General features: G+C 40.0%; 1 protein-coding gene across 2 annotated transcripts in view; it reads left to right on the forward strand.

Annotated features, from left to right (window-relative positions):
- Positions 1-756: 756 nt before the first annotated feature.
- TDP1 (tyrosyl-DNA phosphodiesterase 1) overlaps positions 757-22,704 on the forward strand; it is a 46,828-nt gene continuing 24,880 nt past the window's right edge. The window contains exons 1-12 of one of the 2 annotated variants that reach the window (XM_069858722.1): positions 757-777; positions 2,515-3,065; positions 4,520-4,563; positions 5,226-5,281; positions 6,294-6,390; positions 8,569-8,603; positions 10,480-10,572; positions 12,216-12,386; positions 12,950-13,028; positions 15,823-16,008; positions 17,581-17,629; positions 20,638-20,704. In XM_069858722.1, the coding sequence (XP_069714823.1) occupies positions 2,519-3,065; positions 4,520-4,563; positions 5,226-5,281; positions 6,294-6,390; positions 8,569-8,603; positions 10,480-10,572; positions 12,216-12,386; positions 12,950-13,028; positions 15,823-16,008; positions 17,581-17,629; positions 20,638-20,704 (1,424 nt within the window). In that variant the 5' untranslated portion in view covers positions 757-777; positions 2,515-2,518. Of the gene's footprint in view, positions 778-1,113; positions 1,218-2,514; positions 3,066-4,519; positions 4,564-5,225; positions 5,282-6,293; positions 6,391-8,568; positions 8,604-10,479; positions 10,573-12,215; positions 12,387-12,949; positions 13,029-15,822; positions 16,009-17,580; positions 17,630-20,637; positions 20,705-22,704 lie in introns of those variants that run through there. The other variant, XM_069858721.1, reaches the window with a different exon arrangement.

Below are 22,704 nucleotides of genomic sequence, written 5' to 3' on the forward strand. Positions count from 1 at the left end.
CCATTGGACTCTGCCCAGTGGTCCAGCCTGTTCAGATCCCTTTGCAGAGCCTCCCTACCGTCCCGCAGATCGACATTTCCACCCAGCTTAGTGTTGTCCGCAAACTTGCTAAGGGTGCAAGCTCCCTTCCACCGGATCAGGTTGTTCAGAGGCTCTTCGCCTGCAGGGATGGGGCATCCACGACTTCTCCTGGTAACCTGTGCCGCAAGAAGCAGCGTTACACCTGCTCTGCAGGCAAGTACTGATAAGATGACACAAACAAGTTGAAATTCAGTCGATGTTTTCCTGGGCACAGCTCGCCGATTCTCCCCCAGCCCAGTCCCCCCATCACGCTCTCACTGCCGCCCCACGTCTGAGAGGAATCACAGCGACCAGCCCCCCGACAGCTCGCTCGGGCGGGCAGGGCGGCTCCTATTTTGATTAATTTCACACGTTTTCTTCCCGCTCCCTTCTCCAAGCCGACAAGCGGTTATCTCATCAGCGGGGCACTTCAGACACAGTAATTAACGCCGCGCTGAACGAAGGATAGCGCACCTGCCCTAAAAGTTAAACATTAAGGTCAAATAAAGCTCCTGCTTAGATTAATTCGGGTCGCTGATAAGTGGCTGTTACCCGCTTTAGCGGCTTTGAGAGAGGGGCCGTAGCGGGCCAATCGCCGCTCCCTCGGGAGCCCAGACGAGCCCCTCGGGCGGCCATTGGCTGAGGGGCGGGGCGGGGCCGGGAAGACGGGCTCGGCCTCCTTCTCTCGGGCTGCAGGCGCACCGGCGGGGCCTGTAGGTAAGCCGCTGTCGTCTGTCCGTCCGTCCGTCCCCCCAGTTCCTCTGCAGCGGGGATCGTGAGGGCCCTGGTGGGGCGGCGGCGGCGGCGCGAGGGCGGGGAGGAGGGAAGCGCCCACGGCGCCCCCCGGCGCGCGCCACCTTCGAACGGCAGCGGCGCCCGCAGGCCACGCCCCCTACCGCGCGGCCACGCAGGCCACGCCCCCGCCCCCGCAGGCCCCGCCCCTCCCGCGCGGCCACTAGGCCACGCCCCCTCCCGCGCGGCCCTGGCGGGTGCTGGAGGCCGCGGTCCCGCAGGGGCAGGTGGAGTGAGCGGCCCTTCCCTGCCCTTCCCTCGGCGTGAGGAACAGTTGTACGCCGCTCTTTTCAGTCCTGAAGGAAGGAACAAGCTGCTGCGTTAAGGGAATTGTGAGAATTAACCGGTCGGTTTTGCCGCAGCTGGTTTGTATCTTTAATTATCTTGTCATATAAATGTGTCTTGTACCAAGAGGTAACATGCAGATAGTCTCCAGTCATGGATAAATAACCTGAAAGAGTAAACACTGTCCTACAGATGCGAGAATTTATTGATTATGCTTAGTTTTCTTGTAAGATGTGGTTGTCTTAGGTCAAGAGATAGCCTGAAGGGAGCATGGTTGGGTAACCTAGAAAAAATAAGCATTCTTTGGGGACTTATACGATTCTTTGTCTAAAACTAGTATATCTACCAACTGCTTTTATAAGACGGAATGACTTTTCAGAAGGGCATCCATTTCGGTGCTGGATTGTAAAATAAAAATATTATTGCCTTTGCTTCAAAGACTTTGTCCTTTTGAATGTTTTACCTGTGAATGAGTGTTTCTCACAGAACAAATCGGCTTAAGCAGTAGATCTTGGACACCTTGGGGTAATTGTAACAGTTGAGGTTGGTGAGGTTACTAGTTGTAACAGGCTACCAATCAAGTATTGTGTATCTTAAATTTATCTCTGGCTGATGCTTCAAGGCCACCCTCTGCCTTTGGTGGCCTTGAAGCATCAGCCAGAGATAAACAGTTCTGCAGCAGAAACAAAAAACAAAAAACAGCGACCTGAGTTCATTGGGAGGCTTGGAAGAGTAATGAATATGTAATGTGTTTCTCAGAATCTATGTGATAACGTATGTTTAACCAGTATAAAAGTCATGCAACCAGCGTCGGTAGTGGCACACAACAGGTGGAATTATATACTCTGTGACCAGCACTGCATAATATAGAATACGTGCATAATAATCAAGTTGGCATTGATTATTGAGTTTGGTTTTTCACAGCATCAGTTCTGAAATGCTTTTCTGCATGTACGACTAGCCCAGCCAATTTCTGTGTGGAGATTTCCACCTGAGCTGCTTCCCACTTGGTAGTAGCTTCCAATTCATGTGTTTCTTTGTTTCCTGGGCTCAGAAACAAGTAAACTTTGTGTGCTTCTGAGTCAGAAGTTCATAGAATGGGTTGGATTCGAAGAGACCTTTAAAGGTCATCCAGTTCCAACACCCCTGCCATGGGCAGGGACACCTCCCACTGGATCAGGTTGCTCAAAGCATCATCCAACCTGGCCTTGAACCTCTCCAGGAAAGTTGCATGGAGATTCTGCCAAATACAAAATGCAAAGCTCCTTAGTAATAAGTAGATGGGAAAGTAATAAGTAGATGGGAAATAGGGGGGAAAATGGACCCGAGTTTAGCTTAAACACGCCATATTTTTGTGTTTTGCTTTTTATTCCCTAGAAACATGCTTCAGGAAGGTGCACATGGAAGATGGACGGTATCTAGCAGCGATGAAAGTACTGAGGAGAATTCTGACAGTGAAAAACCATCTACATCTTCACTATTGGATGCTGCACACGGCAGAGCAAGTGGGCCACAATATCCATGCTCGGAAGCCAGGAAAGCTGCTCACAAGAGAAAAGCATCTCCCCTGAAGTTCAGTGATCAGAAAGTTTCTACAGAAAAACCTCCAGCAGAAAAACAGAGACCTACCCAAGAAGGCTTAGGCTGGTGTCTTTCTAGTAGTGATGAAGAGCCTGAAGATCAGGAAAAGCATGCTCACAAAGAAGCACTGAAAGAAGAAAAGTATGATGTATCTGAAGAACATCCTCTGAATCTCTGCAAAGATGATGAACTCTCAGAGAATCAGAAAGCAGAAGAGTATGATGAAACACCCAGTGAAGCTCAAGATACCTGGGATTTCTTGAATGGAGGAAACCCTTTCAGGTTTTTTCTCACTAAAGTCAGAGGAATTGAACAGAGCTATAATTCTGGAGCCCTGCACATAAAAGGTGAACAAGTGGCTTCTACAGAAGTGGGGTTTTAGGACACCTGTTTGCAAGACAACGCTTATTTTTAGTTTGTGGGTATTTTTAAATGGTTATATTCCTTGGCTTAGCCAAGAATTTGTATTCTTAATATACAAGTTCTAGGAACTGGTGCTATTATCTTTGCATTTTTCTTTTAGAAATATAGTGTATAAATCTTCAGTTTGCTGATACTGATTCTGTTATAACTTCTGAGCTATCCTGCACAAATCTAATGTTCATTTAGCCTTGGCGAATCGTGTGGTGCTTCTTGTTGCTGTTTCCTGTGTGAGTTAATCTAGGGAAAACCACTTACCTCAATGGCTCTCAAGGGGAAACTTTTCTTAGGTGCCTAACCATGCTCTTCAGCTAGCTGTTGAGTGGTTTGGTCCTAGTGATTCTCTGTTACTTGACGCAGCACAAGACTGTACTTCTGAAGTTCTGTGGCTTTGATTAATGAGCACAATTCAATTCAATTAGGTGTAAGTGTAAGTCAAAATGGAGTGAAGTCTTTGCACAATACTGATGCCTCAGGAATGCTGTGTAATTGTTTCATACTTTGATGTAAATTGGCACAGCTCTGTGTACCTGTAAACCTCATTCAGAAATTAAATTTCACATTACAAGACAGAGTTGTAAACAGGCATTAAAAGGAGGTTTTTGCACAGAAATACAATAAAATAAGGTAGTTTTTTTGAAGAGAACAAGTGACTGAAGACCTATATGATTAGGCTGTAACTTTTCCTCAACCTCACCTGCTCTTTACAAGCACTGATTATTTGTGGCAGTCTGGTGTGAGAGACCTTGCCTGCTTTACTGCTTTATGTCTTTATCTGCTTTGTGACTTTATTGTGGCTTTTGGTCTCTCCTCTCAAGAGTAGTTGTGCTGCTAGGTGATTAATTGAGCTGGTGGAGGGGCTGAGGATTGTTTAACCTGCAAAACCAGATTTCTGTAGAGATAGGGCATGAAGTATTTTGTCGGTCCTAGGAAGTATTTGTAGGATATCTTTTCAAGTTGCTACTGTGCTTCAGTTATTGAGGCTATAAATCCTCAGTTGAATTAGTTTTCTGTGTTACCATGAGTAAACTGAAGATACATATATCCTACAATCAGTCTTCAACAGATAAGACTTTAGGCATTAACTATGCCCTTATTTTTTCCATCAAACCCTCTGTATCGGAGGTCTTTCTCCTAATATGTTTTTTAAATTTGCTTTGTTCTGAGAGGATTAATGCTTTTTGTAAAGGCAAACGCATAAGGATTCAAGAGAATCGATGACTTGAATATTGAAAACAGTGAACTTAATTGTGAATGTCTGAGTTAAACCAGGTCTGTGTACAATCTGGCATTTGTATTGTGGTAGCTATCACACTGTTCAAGATGTGACATGTTTATTTGAACCTTTTTTTACTTAATTATGCTTTAATGTTTTTAATAGATATTTTGTCTCCTCTTTTTGGGACTCTTGTATCTTCTGCTCAGGTGAGTTTCCTGTTTGCCAAATTGATTTCACTTGCTTATTTCACTTTATTAACCTTAACCCTGATAATCGTCATTTGTGCCATGTAGCTGATACTAGCAGGAAACTGTTAAAATGCAGAGGAAACTCTAGATGTTTTCAACTGTACATCAATTTATTGAAATGCAGAAGTCATCTCATGTTCTGCTTAGAATTCAGGCAATTGTAAGACTGCTTTCTTTCTCCTGCTTTTGAGGAATGTGTAACTGAAAAATGCATGTTCATGTGCATGCAATTTTTTTTTTTTTCCTTAAGAAAAAAGCCTTTCAGTCTAGGAATGATAGTTTTGTTATTGCATAGAAGCTTTTGCTACCATTCATGGTATAAGCACATAGGAAAGAGATGGTTCTTGAACGAAAGCTTTTACACTGTATGTATGCTACTCTTTTTCTTTCCTGCATGTTAAATTTAATGAACACTAATAAATGTTTAAATTAATTCCTGAATTACTAGGAGACATGAAAGAAAGCAGTTGAAATTAAAAAATACACCTATTTTTAAAAATGTCTGTTGTGTAAGTATTAATGAGCAATGACTTTATTTAGAGAGCTTTTTTGTAGTTCGTTGTTCTCACAACTCTACTTTTTCTTTTTAATGAGTCTGTTTTCTTTTTCTTATGTACAAGTTTAACTACTGTATAGATGTGGGATGGCTTGTAAGACAGTATCCACAGGAATTCAGGTATGTTTCTTTTAGACAGATGAAGAGTTTCCAAATTGTTCTGTTCATGCAAGTTGCAGCTATAACTCGGTGATAAACACTTGTTTGTAGTTGCAAATTATTACCAGTTGTGTATGGGTGGACTCCTGGTTTTCCTTGTGTACATATTCTAGTTGTTCTCTATTGATTTCTTTCCCCTTTTCAAGACTGTTATCAGAGTTCATTTTGGATCACTTATGATTGAATTAATGTTTAGGAGGTCCCATTGTGGGCCACGATGACAATGTCATAGATGACCTGTAATGATGAAACAAGAAGGTTTTTGCCGTACAGTGTACTGAGCCAAGAACAAGGTAAAGCAAGAGGAAGAAGGGAATGCAGGAGGGGCACAAGAAAACTGAGAAAATTGTCAGGATGATATATCATGATTATTATATAGTGGGCATTGCTGGATATTGTCATGAAAGTAGTTCTTAACTTGCTTTTAAATTCCATTCTTATAGTTGCAACTTATCACAGATTAAGTAAGCATATGATGTACAGTTTTCTGTCCTTTTTTTTTTTTTTTTGCATTTTACTGGAAATGCAGTAGAATATTAGGAGTATTAGATAAGTGAACGTGAAACTACTGCCTAGGTGGACTTAGCCCTCTCCTTTTCCCTCTCACTCTTGCCAACTTTGAATGATTATATTGTTTTAGGTACACACTGTCTTATATCAATAGGTTTGACGCTTTTATATGTCTGTTTCCAGATATACAGACAAGAATTGCTTATAAGATCTTGTGTTATGACTTTCTATTTTGGCATCTGATTTGCTCCACACTTCCTATTTTCCACTAAAGTTTTGTAGTGTCTTTCTCTTAGAGGATCTCTTGTAGTTAGTGGGGGTTTTTGGAGTTAGTTAATAAGGCTTATAGTGCCGTTTTCTTGCTGGGCTATCAGGTTTAAGGGCCAGAAGTCTTAGCTACATGGAGTAGTTTAGTCTGTTTATGAATTCACTTTGTTTTAATAGTAATCCCCTTTTATTTAAGGAAGAAGCCGTTGTTGATAGTTCATGGTGAAAAGAGAGAATCCAAAGCTGAACTGCTTGCACAAGCACGCCCTTATGAGAACATCAGCTTTTGTCAGGTAATTAATATTTGTATCATCCAGAATTATACCTTCTGTTGCACTCAAATAGCTTGTTATGGTTGAAGAGAAACACACCTTATGGGAAGTCAGGAATTTATTGTTATGCTTTCAAGAATATACTTACCAGGACCGCAGGAACGTGGTAACTATGCTGCAGGTCTCCTGCAGTTATGGCAGACTGTCACCCACAAAAGATTTGCACAGAACAGCTGCCCACAGAAATGCCACATGGCTCACAAGATTGCTGTAGACTTCTGACAGCATGTTGCCCTCAAATTCTTGTAATGGCTGAAAAGGAAGCACAGCACTTTCTGTGTAAAGTGCAGAACTTAGTCCTAATTTCACTGTAATCTTAAGTTGCATCAAAGAATTGTGTCCAAAAATGCTTCAAACAAGGAAATGCAGTTACATATAGTCTCTGTATTGCTGTTAAATTGCCATGAGCACAATTCCTGGCACATGCCATTTTCTTTCTGATGTTATGCTCATTTTTTTCCTGTCCATAAGTCAAAGTTATTGGCTTCAGCCTTGAGGCGGGGGGGATCTGCTTATGGCAACTTATCAGTGTTTCGAGATTTCCTGGGTAGAATATGGTATTGATCGTGGGGATATCTTACTCTTTATTAGGAGGAGCATGACGTTCGAATTTTCTTCCTTCTCAGGTAGTCTGTTAAGCCTAATCTTCCTAGGGACTGCTGTATTGATGCCATAGTGAGTTCTCAATGACAGGATTTCTGGGCTGCTGTGTGCTATACTAATCAAGTTTTTACACTAAGTTGTGGAGTAGCGACAATTTTAGATAAAATTTCAAGTATGCTACCAGGAAATTCATGGTTTTGCATATAATGTTTCCTTTTCACACAGAACAAGAATTTGAATGTAATATGTCCCATATGATAAACTTGTCAGTTTAGTTAATAGTAAGTAGCAGGTGAAAAAGACGTTTATGTTGATGTTCCTATTTGGGTATACTGCTTCAGATTCTTCTGGTAATCTATGTGCCTTCCATTATATTAGTACTCCAAAATGAAATGTAAGTATTTTAATTTTCTCATCCACACCCATATTAACTAGGCACAACGTATGAGCCATTGCTGCCTAAAAGTATTTTCTTAACATCTGTAACTCATGTTTCATTCTCTTCCTAGAAATTATGCTGTAAATACTCCTTAAGAGCAGAACACCGATAAAAAAGCATTTCTGTCTGGTCTGGCATCTGCTAGGCAGCTTCTGCTCTAACAGTCATTGTATGCTTCAGAATCACAGAGTGATTAACACTGGAAGGGACCTCTGGAGATCATCTGGTCCAACCCTCCTTCTTCAGACTCAAAACCTGTTGTTCAGGATAATGTCCAGATAGGTTTTGAGTAACTGAAGGATGGAGGCTCCATAACCTCTCTGGGCAATAGATGCTAGTGCTCAGTCATCCTCACAGTAAACAAAGTGTTTCCTGATGTTCAGAGGGAAGCTATGTTTCAGTTTGTGCCCGTTGCCTCTGGTGCTGTCACTGGGCTTTTCACTGCTGAAAAGAGCCTGGCTACCTCTGCTTTGCACCCGCTCTTCAGGTATTTGTTCACAGCGATCAGGTCTCCTCTGAGCCTTCTCTCTGAAGAGTCCCAGCTCTCAGCCTGACAGTAGAGATACTCCAGTCCCCTAATCATCTTAGTGGCCCTTTGTTAGATTGTCTTTAGTGTGTCTGTATCTGCTATATGGGGACCTCCAGAAATGGACCCAGTACTGTAGGTGTAGCCTCACCAATGCTGAATAAGAGGATCACCTCCCTCAGCCTGCTGGCAACACTCCGTGCAGCCCAGGGCTCTGTCAGTCACCTTTGCTGCAAGGGTACATTGCTGGCTCCTGTTCACATGGATGTCCAGCAGAACCCTCAGATCCTTTTTCAGCAAGGCTAACTGTTTCTGTAAATATTGCTGGTAAGAGACCAGAAATTCTGCTGGAGCAGTTCCAGCAAAGGGTTGTGTTGCCATCTAAAGTCTTAACTTTTAGAAATCAGAGTACATTCAAAGGTACTGAGGGAAAAAATAATGTCTTTTGTGATCTGTCCACTAGAGAGCAGTGAAATGAAACAAATGAAGAAACACCTCTCCTCCTTTAATGTTCTTGTATAAAGGAGTGCACAATAGGAGTTTTTAACTGATCAATTTTTTAATTTTATAGGCTAAACTGGATATTGCATTTGGAACTCACCATACGTAAGTAATAGCTATGAAGCAGAAAGTTCAGTTTTAGAGATGACTACAGAGTTCATACATGCAGTTACTGTAATTGTACTAGTAACTAGTGTCTAGTTTCTTTAAGTATTTATGGAATAGGAAGACAGGTCACTACTGTTTTAAAACATGATAATTTTGAAGGCCTGCTGTATGTTGATGAAATTTAAAAGTAGTGTCTTTCATATTCAGTGTGTATCTGTTTCATTTATCTGCAGGTTATTTTAAAGCCGTAAGACTAGGTTTCACAGAAGTTGCTGAGTCTTGAAGAGAAATTTCTGTAACTATTCTGTATTTATAAATGATAGGATTGTTCTCATTTAAGGAAACAAATCTGCTGTTAGATAGATGTGCAAGTTAAACAATTGAAGTTAGTGACCTGCAGGTCCTGGCTTATGACTTAGTGTGAAAACTGTAATGCAGGTTTGGTCAGCCATTGGCAGGTCAGATACAGCACTGATTTACTGCTTTGTTTTTGCAGTTAACATGAATGGTCTGGAAATAATTACTAAACTTTGGGGTCTTTTAAAAGAAAAAGTTTGATATTATGGAAATGTCACAAAAGGAACTTGTAGATTGCAAGCTAGAGATAAGAATAGGTTTAAATTTATGGCTTATTGCGAAGACCTTTGTTTTCAGGGCACTGCAGTATTTTTTAATTAATCCTTTCATTTAACTCATTTTATAAAACATTTTGTTAAAAAAAAGGATGTGAAATGCCCACTTAAGGTACATCTGCTTTTCTGGTAAAAAGCATGTAGACTTATTCATTGCCTGTTTGGAGAAGAATATGCAAGTCAAGGAAAGAAATCAGCATTTAAAAATTAATCTTTTGTCTCTCTCAGGCAAAAGATTCGGTTCAGTTATCACTTTATATACCTTAATCTTGCACTTTATTTTGCTGTAAAATACTTATTTTACCATCGACTCAATTTGTGCTTAGATCAAGGCATACGTACACGTGGAGAACTATTTTATAGTTGGGAACTCTTGTGGACTGCGTAAACTGTGCAGTAAGCACAGGAAAATGTGCAGGTACTTGAATGTTAGCTTGATGAACTCTAACATTAAAAGCAGAAATTGCTGAATAAATCATTGTCTAAAGTTGAGTCTGATATGATTTGGGCAGCATTATCTTGCCATGGCACAGCAAAGGAAATAAGCGTGTTTTTCCTTAAGTTTTCATTCTTGAGCATTGGTTTCTGTGGAAACGGTCTCATCTTTCAAGGTCACGTGGATATGCTGTCTTTACAGAAATATTGAAAACTTGTATATGAAAATTTGAGCGCTTCTGTTACATAAAATAGAGATTTATTTTGAACTCAGTTACTGTGTTTGGTATTCTTTGTGTTGTAGCCTAAATTCAAATTTTTGATGGATAAATAGCTTTTTTTTGCCATCCCAATGGTCAGTTACCTACACATTATCTTTTATTTTAAAAGTTCTCAATTTAAGATAAAAGAACTAGGTTTTAATAAATTTGGCTGTAACCAAAGGCCTTTTGGTGTTCCTTAAATATTTGGGTTTTAACTGTCTGCAAAGCAACAAGTTTGTCTGAAGAACATAGCAAATATAGAAAGTGTTCTACAAGTATTTATTTTTGCTTTGGGAAATAAGTTGCATGGGATATTAAGCTGAATTCTGAAATATATCATATGATGCTGCTGACAGAATGCAGAGATAGACTAATGACTGCTGTGTGAGTTTTGCACGCAAGTGAATCAAAGTTTAAATGTTAGTGACATGCAGAACAAGTCTTTTGAAAATAATTGTCGTGAAGCATTTTAATGAATTGTTAATTTGTCTCCTGCTCTGAATGTAATTGAAACAGATGAAGTGCTATATTTTCTTTTTAAAGGAAAATGATGTTGTTGTTATATGAAGAAGGTCTCAGAGTTGTAATACATACATCTAATCTTATTGCTGATGACTGGCACCAGAAAACTCAGGGGTAAGTGAAAGTAACTATCAGGTGTATGTTTACCTTAATACTTTATGTAGGCATCTGCTGCTGCTGGAGACATGATACTAGGACAGATAATACAGTGCTAGAAGTCTTACGATCCTAAGATAGAGCTATCCTTCAAAAAAAAGTCAAACCTGCAATGGCGGTAGCTGTCTAAGCCTGATCTTTTTTTCTACTGAAAAAAAGAAAAATATATATTTTCTGAGTAGGCTCTTACCTTAAACTCATTTCAGGTGACCTATTATTCCATGCTCTTTATGAAAAAACTACCTAGCCATAAATTAGTCTTTATGCAAATCTGAAGCAATTATTTAAAAATTATCTTAATACTGCAAGAATAATGTGGACATGCAAATGTTCTGCTGTGAATCTATCTAGAATGTAACCTTAAAATACTGGGCACCATTGGTTCCTTGATGCAGTTGATGACCCAGTATCTACCCAGTATCCTTCCCTTGGAAGGAGTTTTTTGCCTGGGTTGGTTTGGGGTTTTTTTTGGTAATTTTTAAACTTAATTACCAACTTGTGACATAGTCCTGTTTAAAGCATGAAGAAACAGGACTAAGTGACATGTTAATACAAGGCCTCTCAACCTCTTGTTTTCTTTGCTATTTTTATGGCAGTATTTTTCAGTTAGATCTCAACAATAACTTAGGGCATAAGCTTTCTGTGCCAAACTAATCGGAAATGACTTTTCAGCAGTTACTGTCACCTTGACATCCATTTTGTTGCCATTAAATGTGACAAATTTTTGAGGCTTTTCACTTACCTGAGGCAAGTTCTCGTAAAGGGATTTTGACTGGCAAAATTATAACCTGATTTTTTACCTTTTAAAAGCTTAAGGATGGCTTTCATATCTTTTGCCAGTTAGTTTCTCAGAAAGCCTAGAAGGCATGAAAGTATCTATTTGGGGTGCTTAACAAGTTACCCTCCTTGTCAAACTTGAGAAAGGTTTCTCTTTGTAGCTTTTGCATGCTGCAGTACGATGCAGTATCACCAGTATGATGGTTCACTGGCTTCTTTGTTTTATAGGCTTCTGAATTAAAGGATAGTATCAACATGTTGTGAAGTTGATAATGCAGAACCTTTGGTTTCCATGACTGCAGTAATGTGGAAAGAAATGCTAGAGGTCTTCCCTGCCTATTGCCCACCCTGTTTTGTTCTGATGAGTGTTCTGGAGAGGCAAGTTACCATTGTGGGCTACTCTTCAAACTGCAGGACTTTCAGATGCTGTAATTGGTGTTTTTTCTATATCATTAGACAAACCAGTAGCTTAGCAGAGTGTGTTGCAGTGTTCTGTTCATACAGAAAATCTTGATGAGAGGACTACTGGGTGGTAAGCCTGAGCCTGACCTGTTTAACAGTGATGAAAGCTGTGAACGTATGCATAGATAGATGTGAGATTGTTTTCATTTGAAAGTATTAATTTTATGGTATTGAGACTTAGTGATCCTGTAATTGTAAAATAAAGAGTTGTTTCATAGAGAAATATCACCATAAATCTTTCTAATAGTCGTTTACGACCTTCAGGTGTGTCACTTACTAAATCACTTACTAAATCCATGTTTTGTTGTGTGATGTTCTTGTTTCTATGGGTTGTTTGTTTGTTGTTTGTTTGTTTTTTTAAGAATATGGCTAAGCCCTTTATATCCAAGGCTACCTAAGGGAACAACTGGTTCTGCTGGTGAATCTGAAACTCATTTTAAATCTGACCTAATAAGTTACTTAATGGCTTACAATTCTCCTGCGCTCAAGGAATGGACAGATCTGATTCAAGAACATGATTTATCAGAGACAAGGTATATGTTATCTTGTGTTATAGTAATTTGCTTTTTTTAAAAAAATTAAACATCTATGTTAGAATCTATTAGACCATGGGTTTATTTTGTAAGCTTACACTCATGCTTAAACACTTAATGTAACTTAAGCATGAGTGTAAGCTTACAAAATAAACCCATGGTCTAAGCATGAGTCTAACTTTACACAGTTTATATTGAATTAACCAACATCTAGTTTTAAAAACATACATTTTAAAGGAATGGAATAAAAGGTGCATCAGCCGTTACTTGCTAACATCATCTGTATTCTGCATTTTTGTATACAGAAGTAAATGCAGGTCCTGCCTATGTTATAGAACAGCCTAGTGGTTTGTGACAGTCATATAGGATGCTAATAATAAATTATGCAGCTGAAAATCCACTTTTTTTTCTGTTGCTAATCTTCAGTGTAAAAGATTAAATATTTCTGGCTGCACTTCAATGTTCAACCTTGATAATAGGTTTTACTTAAGTACATTAATATTTTACAAACCGAAACACTCCAGAGCTGCAAATAATTTAGTGTGTTTTTTTCCTTTCTGTAGAGTATATCTGCTTGGTTCTACCCCTGGACGATATCAAGGTAGTGATAAAGAAAAGTGGGGTCATCTTAGGCTCAGAAAGGTACTAAAACTGTAACCTTTTTTTGCTAATGTCATTGCAAGTTAGGACAGTGCTGACTTTGCACATGATAATCCTGGCCATTATTACCATGGTCCACTTGTGGTCTAAATTGTCATGTGCTTACAGATATCTGAGGACTCATCATCACTGAATGACTTCCTACCTGCTATTGGTGTTTCTGACAAGTGTGACACTATCGAGATCCAATCTTGTGTCACTGGAAACTAAATATAGCCTTTTTCAAAGGCAGTGTATTGATGAAAGATGTATTGATGGAGGCGTGTTGATGGAGATGTGTTACCTGAACATAGGGAACAGGCTTGTTTTATTTACTTAAATTTTAAGGGCTATTACAGTTTCTTTTTCCCTAATGACTTGGCAAAAAAAAAAAAATCAAATTAAAAAGCCGTTTGCACGTAGCTGAGGTCATCAATTCCGTCAAGTTTTAATTTTGTTCTGCTACCCTAACTTTTTAATATGCTGAATGATTAGGAACATGTTGATTTTTTGGTTTTTTTTTTTACCTCTAAAATACCTGTATTATTTACCCTCCCACATTATTTAGATAAGCCATATTGGTAAACCTTCATACAGGATTGCATATCTCAAGTTCCTAGGGCCCCTTTTTTCACTGTTTATTTAGAGTCAGGTAAAGTATTTCATGTCATCTGTTAAATGCCTCATAATTGGGGAAATTTCAGTCTGCATCTCCTGAAGTGGCATTATTTCAAATTCCATTGTGATTTTTACATGGAATTCTAAGGTTGTCCATGGCAAACTTCAGTGACTTACAAAGTGTCTATTTATCACATTGCTTTTCAACACAAAGTTAAACCTTCCCTTGCTCACAAAGAGGTTGCCCTTTTTGATGTAAGTTGTCTACTTGGAGATTTTTCCCTAATAAGACACTGAGTGTAAAAAAAAACAAAAAACACAAACAAAACAACTCCACCAAGCCAAACAAAAAATGCAGACAAAACAAAAAAAAAAAAACCCTCAAAACCATCCAGACAAAAAAACCAAAAACACCACAAACAGAAAAAGCCCATAAAGGATAAAGATGGTCTTGTGGCAGATGTTTGAGTGATTAAAAAGATTATTAGTGACAATGCAGTTAGACCTGGTGACACTACACTGACTGAAGTTATTTACTTGGATGCCCTCTCTAAATGGGGGGAAGGGTAGCTGCTACATAGAATTCAGTATATGCCTATATCCATCTGTCTTTCATGTGACTTTAAATTCCATTCACAGCTAAAGAACTCTAAAAGGATTATTTCAATTTTCTCTTCAATTGTTCTTCTTTCCTCTTTTATTCTGGCTTCTATTGTAGCAGTGGTTTAGGATATGAGAGGAATTTTGTGGACACCAACCAGAAAAAGATTTAGTTGTTTAGCTTCAGAAGTCACAATAAATTAATGTTTCATGGTTTTAGGAAGAGCTGCTAGCGTTCTTTTTATCTGTTACTTAATGGTTGGCTTTGGTGCTTTTGAATAAGATCTTTGATGTCCTTCTTATGAAGGAACAGTGGGTTTATTTGGAGAGCCTGATGACTTACAGGCACTCACAGGATAACGAGGTGATCAGGCCCAGTCAGCATGGGTTTTTTAGGAAAGGCAGGTCCTGCCTAACTAACCTGATCTTCTTCTATGCCCAGGTGACTTGCTTAGTAGATGAGGGAAAGGCTGTGGATTTTGACTACCTAGACTTTAGTAAAGCCTTGGATATAATTTCCCTTGGCATTCTTTTAAACCAGCTGTTTATGTCTTGGATGGTTGTAATATTCTTGATGTAAAAAAATGGCTGGATGACTGGGCCTGAAGAGTTGTGATGAACGGAGTTAAATCCAGTTGGCAGCCAATCACAAGTGGTGTTACCTAGGGCTCAGTGTTGGGCCAGTTCTGTTCAATATCTTTATCGATGATCTGGATGAGGGCACGCACCCTCAGTAAGTTTGCAAATGACACCAAGTTGTGCAGGAGCCTTGATCTGCTTGAGGGTGAATCTTCTGGCTGAACGCGAGCCAGCAGTGTGCCAAGGTGGCCAATAGCATCCTGGTTTGTGTCAGAAACTGTGCGGTCAGCAGGACTGGGAAGGCGATTGCGCCCCTGTGCTCAGCACTGGTGAGACTGCACCTCAAATAATGTGTTCAGTTCTGGGACTCTCACTGCAAGAAAAGTACTGAGGTGCTGGAGCATGTCCAGAGAAGGGCAGCAAAGCTGGTGAAGGGTGTGGAGTGCAAGTCTTACAAGGAGCAGCTGAGAGAACTGGAGTTGTTCAGTCTGGAGAAAAGGAGGCTGAGGGGGGAGACCTTATTACTCTTTACCACTACCTGAAAGGAGGTTGTAGTGAAGTGAGTATTGGTTTCTTCTTTCAAGTAACAAGTAATAGAATGAGAGGAAATAGTCTCAAGTTGTGCCAGGGGAGGTTTTGGATGGATATTAGGAAAAATTTGTTCACCGAAAGGGTTGTCAGGCACTGGAACAGGCTGCCCAGGGAAGTAGTTGAGTCGCCATCCTTGAAGGTGCTTTAAAGAAGTGTAGGTGTAATACTTCAAGGTATGGTTATTGGTAGGCTTGACAGTGTTGGACTCAATGATCTCAAGGGTCTTTTCTAAATTAAACAATTCTGTGACATTTTTAATTATGAAGTTAAATAGATATTATGAATGTTAATTTCTTCTCTTGTCAGTTGTGAATGATAGAGGGTTTATTATATCAGAAGAGATATCAACCCCCAACTAAAGTTATATTTGCCTCTTAAAGTCTAACAATGTTTTAATTTCTCTCACCAGCTTTTGAAAGAGCATGCTTCATTAATACCAGCACAGGAATCCTGGCCTCTTGTTGGACAGTTCTCAAGCATTGGTTCATTGGGAGCTGATGAGTCCAAATGGCTGTTCTCAGAGTTCCAGCAGAGCCTGGTGGCTACAGGCAGCAGTGTGACAGGTCTGCACAAATGTGATGTTCCAGTTCATTTGGTATGTCTTTTAGATGCTAGTGACCTTTGTTTATTAATTGGTTGTTTAAAACTTTAATTAATCATTGGTTTGCTTTTAACTTTTGGAAGACATTAATGCAGTTTTCATCCTGAAATCTTAAGGAAGCCACTTAGTGACATTTACTCCTGTATGATATGCTATAAAAATGTGCTGTAATTTCCATCTGCATGACTCTGGATTATATATAATCAAAATTACATTCTTGTTCTATAGCTTATCTTCCATTTAATTTTGTAGATGCAGATGTTTCTGCTGTTGAGATGTAACTGAATCCTGAGTGATTAACACCTAAACCAAATTTTCTAATAGGGTTTAGTTAGGTTGTTAGCACCACTGAGGGGAGGAACAGAAACAAGTTTGCAGATGGCACTAAGCTGGGTGGAAGTGTCGATCTGCTGGAGGGTAGGGAGGCTCTGCAAAGGGATCTGAACAGGCTGGACTGCTGGGCTGAGACCAGTGGGATGAGGTTTAACAAGGCCAAATGCCGGGTCCTGCACTTGGGGCACAACAACCCTGTGCAGAGCTACAGACTAGGAGAAGTCTGTCTAGAAAGCTGCCTGGAGGAGAGGGACCTGGGGGTGTTGGCTGACAGCCGACTGAACGTGAGCCAGCAGTGTGCCCAGGTGGCCAAGAAGGCCAGTGGCATCTTGGCTTGTATCAGAAATGGCGTGGCCAGCAGGTCCAGGGAGGCTATTCTCCCTCTCTACTGGTGAGACCTCTCCTGGAATCCTGTGTTCAGTTCTGGGTCCCTCACCACAAGAAGGATGTTGAGGCTCTGGAGCGAGTCCAGAGAAGAGCAATGAAGCTGGTGAAGGGGCTGGAGAACAGGCCTTATGAGGAATGGCTGAGAGAGCTGGGGTTGTTTAGCCTGGAGAAGAGGAGGCTGAGGAGAGACCTCATTGCTCTCTATAACTACCTGAAAGGAGGGTGTAGAGAGGAGGGAGCTGGCCTCTTGTCCCAAGTGACAGGGAACAGAACAAGAGGGAATGGCCTCAAGCTCCGCCAGGGGAGACTCAGGCTGGACATCAGAAAAAAATTTTTCACAGAAAGGGTCATTGGGCACTGGAACAGGCTGCCCAGGGAGGTGGTTGAGTCACCATCCCTGGAGGTGTTTATAGGACAGGTGGACGAGGTGCTGAGGGGCATGGTTTAGTGTTTGATAGGAATGGTTAGACTCGATGATCCTGTGGGTCTTTTCCTACCTGGTGATTCTGTGAAGTATATGGCAGGACGTTGTCAAACAAAGGACAGTGTTGTCGAACTATGCCCTTAGGATGTGCTTATTTCCCCCTCTATACTTGAGATGTAAGTCTAAAATCTCTTAATGTTAAAAAAGCTTACTTTGACTGCCATTGAAGTGGGATTGTTTGAGTTCTTGCTAGCTGATTTTGATAAGCTCTGCAACACAGGTAGAAATATCTTTGTTACTGGCATGTGACTAGTTTTAAGCTGCAGTGGTTTTTTATTCATTCTGAAAAATGAAGCTTTTAATGTTTCTGATCTGCATTATTAGAGTTACTCTTTTCTCTTTTTTTTGCCCCCTCCATGAAGGTTTATCCTACTGTGAACGATGTGAGAGAAAGTCTGGAAGGCTATCCTGGTAAGCAGATAACCTGTTAGCTTTTCATGATCATAATGTTTTGCAAAGTAACTACAGTGGTTGATTTTGAATGAACCTGAAGTTGTAGTCTTGCTGAGAACTTGTTGAATAAGTGGCAATAGAATCCTGTTATTACTGTTACTGGAGCTCTTACTCCAATTATGAGTGAATAGGAAAAGCTTTGTGGGCATTGGTATATTATGTTAGAGTCTGTTCATATATCACAGTGTAGGAAAAAAACGACTCTTGCCTGCTCTTCTAACTGCAGTCATACTTCTGTTTTGGCAGAAAATTCAGGTTTTAAGTGTGCCGAGTTTTCTTGGTATTTTCTTTGATGGGTCATCCTGCGTATTAGATATAATGGAGAATAAGACATTCCACTACTCATTAGTCATTGTTTTAATATTGCTGAATGCATTTACACTATTCAGTCTTCCCATGTTTGTGTTTATGAAGTCAGGGTACTTGGATAGAAAGCATGGCCTCAGGCAGCCTGGAAGAGGAAGTGGTACTGTAGTGTTCCGATGCAGTGAAGCTTCTGTTTCTAAAAAGAAAGCTTTTATGTGGGTTATACCCATGCATACTAAGGGAGCTGGCTCATGGCGTTGTGAGGCTGTTGTTTATTAGCTTTCAAAAGTTCAAGGCAATTGGAAGTGATTCTTGATGACTGAAAGAAAGGAACTCTCTCCTGCATTCAGGAAGGATAAGAAGGAGCATCTTGAGAACTATAGGCCTGTCAACCCTGCGAAGGTGATAGAAGAGTCCTGGAAACCACTTCCAAATATAAGGTGGACAAGAAGGTGATTGGGAGCAGTCAGCATGGATTTATAAAGGAGAAATTATGCTTAATTAGCCAGATATCCTTCTACAGTGAGATGACTGGCTTGATGGAAGGAGTGCACTGGATGTTGTTTATCTTAACTTTAAGGCTTCTAATGCTGTCTCCTAAAACGTCATTACAGACAAGCTGTTGAAGTACAGACTGGATGAGTAGGCAGCAGGGCAGATTTGAAACTGGCTGAACTGCCAGGTCTTGATGGTTGTGATCTGAAGACCAGCTGGAGGTCAGCCACTAGTGGTGGTGTGTGCCAAGCATTGATATTGGGGTCATGCATTTGAAATCTTCATTAACAACCTGGATAGTGGGGCAGAGTACACTCTCAGTGACTTTGCAAATGATGCGAACTTGAGAGGAGTGGTTGATGTAGCAGATGATTATGCTGCTATTCAGAGGGACTGTACAGGTGGGAGAAATGGGCTGATGGGAGCCTCGTGCAGTTCAGCAGAGGGCAGTGCAAGGTGCCATGCTGGAGCAAGAATAATCCCAGACATCAGTACGCATTGGGGATTGACTAGGAGAAAACAGCTTTGCAGAAAAGACCTAGTTACTAAGCTGAACCACCAATGCACTCTTGTGGCTAGAAGGCTAACAGCACCCTGCTCTGCATTAGGAAGCACGTTTTCAGCAGGCTGAGGGAGGTGACCTGTCGTCTCTTTAGAGCTGTTGAGACTGTATCTGAAGTTCTGTGTCCAGTTGTTGCCTTTCCAGTATCAGACAGACGTGGACATACTGAACCAAGTCCAGCAAGAGGCCACAAAGACTGATAAGGGATTGGGAGCATCTGTTGTACAAGGAGAGTCAGAGAGAGATGGATAATTATTCAACCTGGAGGACAGAACTTTCTTATCAAGGTGGATGAAAAGTAGAGCTAGATTCTTCCCATGATGGCCAGTGAAAGAACAAGAGGCAAAGGACGTGAATTGACATACCAGAGATTCTAGTGTACCCTGACAGCAAAAATGTTTTCTGATGTTTAATTGGAACAGGTTACTAACGGGTTACTCGGAGTCTCCAGTGCTGTAGATAGTCAAAACCTGACAGGACACACTGAGCAGTGTGCCCTGTTCTACCCTGCTTTGAGCAGAGAGTTATACTAGATGGTGTCCAGAGGGTGCTTCGTACTTCAGCATCTCAGTGGTTCTTTAGCATTGCTGAATCCATAAACATGCATTCCAGTTCCAAGCTGGATGGATAACTATGTTCCTGTGTAGTATGAAGTAGAGGAGCCCTTCCAGCAATTGATGGAATTTGAACACAGGACTAGCAGGAATGCTTTCAACTCTCTGCCTTTCCTCTGAAATGAGCAGTGCTTTGACATATGGAGAAACTGCAGCCAGTGAGTTTATAAGTATCTGTGGTTCCAACAAGTAAGTTAGGGTCTTTTGAAATACATCTGGTGGACTACAGCATCTGTTTAGCAAAATGAATACTCCTAAAAGTCAGAGGTGTAATCTGCACAGTGAATCCTTACTGACACTTCTTCTGCATAGTGAAACAACTTGGTGAATTACATAACTTTGTATTTGGGCAAATGAACAGCTCTATGGACTGCAATTAGTGCATGCCTGCAAGTAATAAAGCTTTTGTAGCAGATCCTTAGATAACGTCTTCTAGACACCTAGAAGGACAAGTTGAGTGCAGTAGGTTTTGCATTGTGCTTTTAATACGCGACACTAGTACAACTTGGTTTGCCATGGCTGATTGTTACATTCTTTTCAAGAAATCACAACAGGCATTAGCAAAAGACCAAGTCAATACAAATATAATTTCCTCAGAGAAGTTCTTGTTCTTTAATGTTGCTTGGTAATTTGTTGTTTGATATTTTTATTCTGAAAGCTGCTTATTTTATTCCCTCTAGCTTGTGTGGGCAATGATTCTAATCTGTCGAGATCAAGTGGCATCATAATTAAAGAAACTACCCATAAACGTTTATCTTCTAAAAGGACTTAATTCTATAGCCTGCATACTGTTGCTCTTTTTTATAGTGTAGATCTGCCACATAATGCTCAGGAGCTTGCTAAACTCTAAGAATGAAAAACAACCACACTATATAACATTTTCTGAAAATAAGTCATGAGGATAGTACAAATAACTTATTCCTCAAGATACGTGCTGCTTTTAGAATGTCTTTCAAATAACAAATGTACGTATTCCCTCTTTTCTTAAGCTGGTGGCTCACTTCCGTATAGTATACAGACAGCACAGAAACAGCTGTGGTTGCATTCCTATTTTCAGTAAGTAAAACTCACTTGTTTGGTGGTGGTCGTTTTTATTTCCTTCTTATACTGTATGTTTAAACTAACAGTGCTCTAATGTTTGAGTATTAAAAAAAAAAATAGGGGGAAATGGTCAGAAGCGTGATATTCTTAAACTCTTTAAAATCAAAGTCTTTAGTTCCGTATATGGTGGTCTTATCTCCAAAACATAGTCAAACCTGCTATTTACCTGTAAAATTGATGTGGGATGCTGTTGCTAATGGACAATACTACTAAATTTTGGATTCTGTGAACTTCTTTTAAAGCTTTCCTTTTCTGAAATGGAATAACATTATTCCTTTTTTTATAATTATATTTTACTTTCCCACTTGTGCCTTGGTATTAACAGGATTTCAACTGAGCTACAACAGGGTTAGGAGGGCTTTTTTTTGTTTGTTTGAGTGCTGCAGTCCTGCAAAAGTTCTGTGTCTTGTGGTAATACTATCTTTTGGTCAAGATGCCTGATGTTTTCCGTTAAGAACTTCTATTTTCACTTGCTACTAATACAGCCAAATTCTAACAGTCTAACACATTCGATGCCAGATGTCTCCCTCAGGCTGTATCTTTAAAAACTTAAGCATGCTTTGAGAACAATGGGAAAAGTTTTGCACAGATTAAAAAAAAAAAGAGATTTGGTAACCTCTTATAGGACTGTAGCTCCTCATTCCTTTCACCAGAAACTTTTCCAAAAGAATGGAACTGGAACAGCAAGCGTGTAAGGTTTTGTCTCTCCTGCCTTTCAAGTGTGCCCTCTGAGCACATTCAGCAAAGGATGAGAACTACGAACACCTTCAAGACTTCAAGATTATTCAGTCATGATTCAAAAAAAACGAGATCATAAAGCTGGGGTTGTTTGTGCAGCTGTAATTCAGTTTCTGTAGGCATAGACCTCATGAGAATCTTAATGAAAGAAAAACGTAACCTTTTTTTCAGTTGGTCTCTTATTTAGTGCACAGAACGTTACCTGATAATGAAACCATTCATACTTTTATTCTTGTTTAATGAGAAAACACCCACATATCTGTCTTATTGGGTGTATTGGAGTCCTATTCTGGCTACAAAAGGGCTGATTTTAATTCAGCTGTTGAATTGGTTGGAGATGACAAGTGGCCCTGTATAATTGATGTGTAGTGACTACCCAGATGCAGATTCTTACCCGGCAGTGATAAAAGACACTAGCCCTTGAGGAGAACCTGCATGTGAGCTATTACCATAGGGCAGATGACATACAGCAGCTTCTTATCTGTGGTAACCAGAGAGACACAGAAAATGGTAGATCCTGTTTCAGTAGACTTAAATACACGATGAGCTATTTTAAAGACTTTAATGCAAAGGATTGAGTCGTAGAAGGATTTGAAGAGTTTGTCTTTATCTTACTGGAAAATAATACAAAACCAGCAATAAATTAGGGATCCTACCAGAGATGAAAGAAGATAAATACTTTATGCTTACAGCAGAGGAGAAGAAATGGTTTCTTCTTACAAGTAGGGAGAAATTCATGGAGTTGAAAAATGGTTTCTTATAGTCTCACCCAAACAGGTAGAAACTTTGCCCCAGATGTACAATACTTATAATGCCCATGGCTGCTTTTCTATCTTTTCTGACAGTTCAGTGTATTTAAGTAACCAGTAATACAGCTCTGAATTGTAATTTCTCAAAGCAGTTTCTCAAAAGAATAAGATGACTAAAGTTAATATTGATTTCTCTTTTCTGATCACAGCACATAATGAGTAGACTGCTTTCTTAGATTAGCTGCTGTGCAAGTGGTGAGATTTGCTTAGTTTTCTTTCTGATGGGATTAATGTTTTTTCTTCCAGTATTCATTATTACTCCTTGATAAGGAGAGATTTGCAATGCTTAATGATTTCTGTCAATTGCTGCTTTTGAAATAGTTGATCATCTTTAACAGTACATAAAATGTATTTTAATGCCCCTTTTAGTTGATTGGCTTTTAGTACCACATTCCATGTGCTTCTGCA

This window comes from Phaenicophaeus curvirostris, chromosome 5 (genome assembly GCF_032191515.1).
Source record: "Phaenicophaeus curvirostris isolate KB17595 chromosome 5, BPBGC_Pcur_1.0, whole genome shotgun sequence".
Taxonomy (NCBI): domain Eukaryota; kingdom Metazoa; phylum Chordata; class Aves; order Cuculiformes; family Cuculidae; genus Phaenicophaeus; species Phaenicophaeus curvirostris.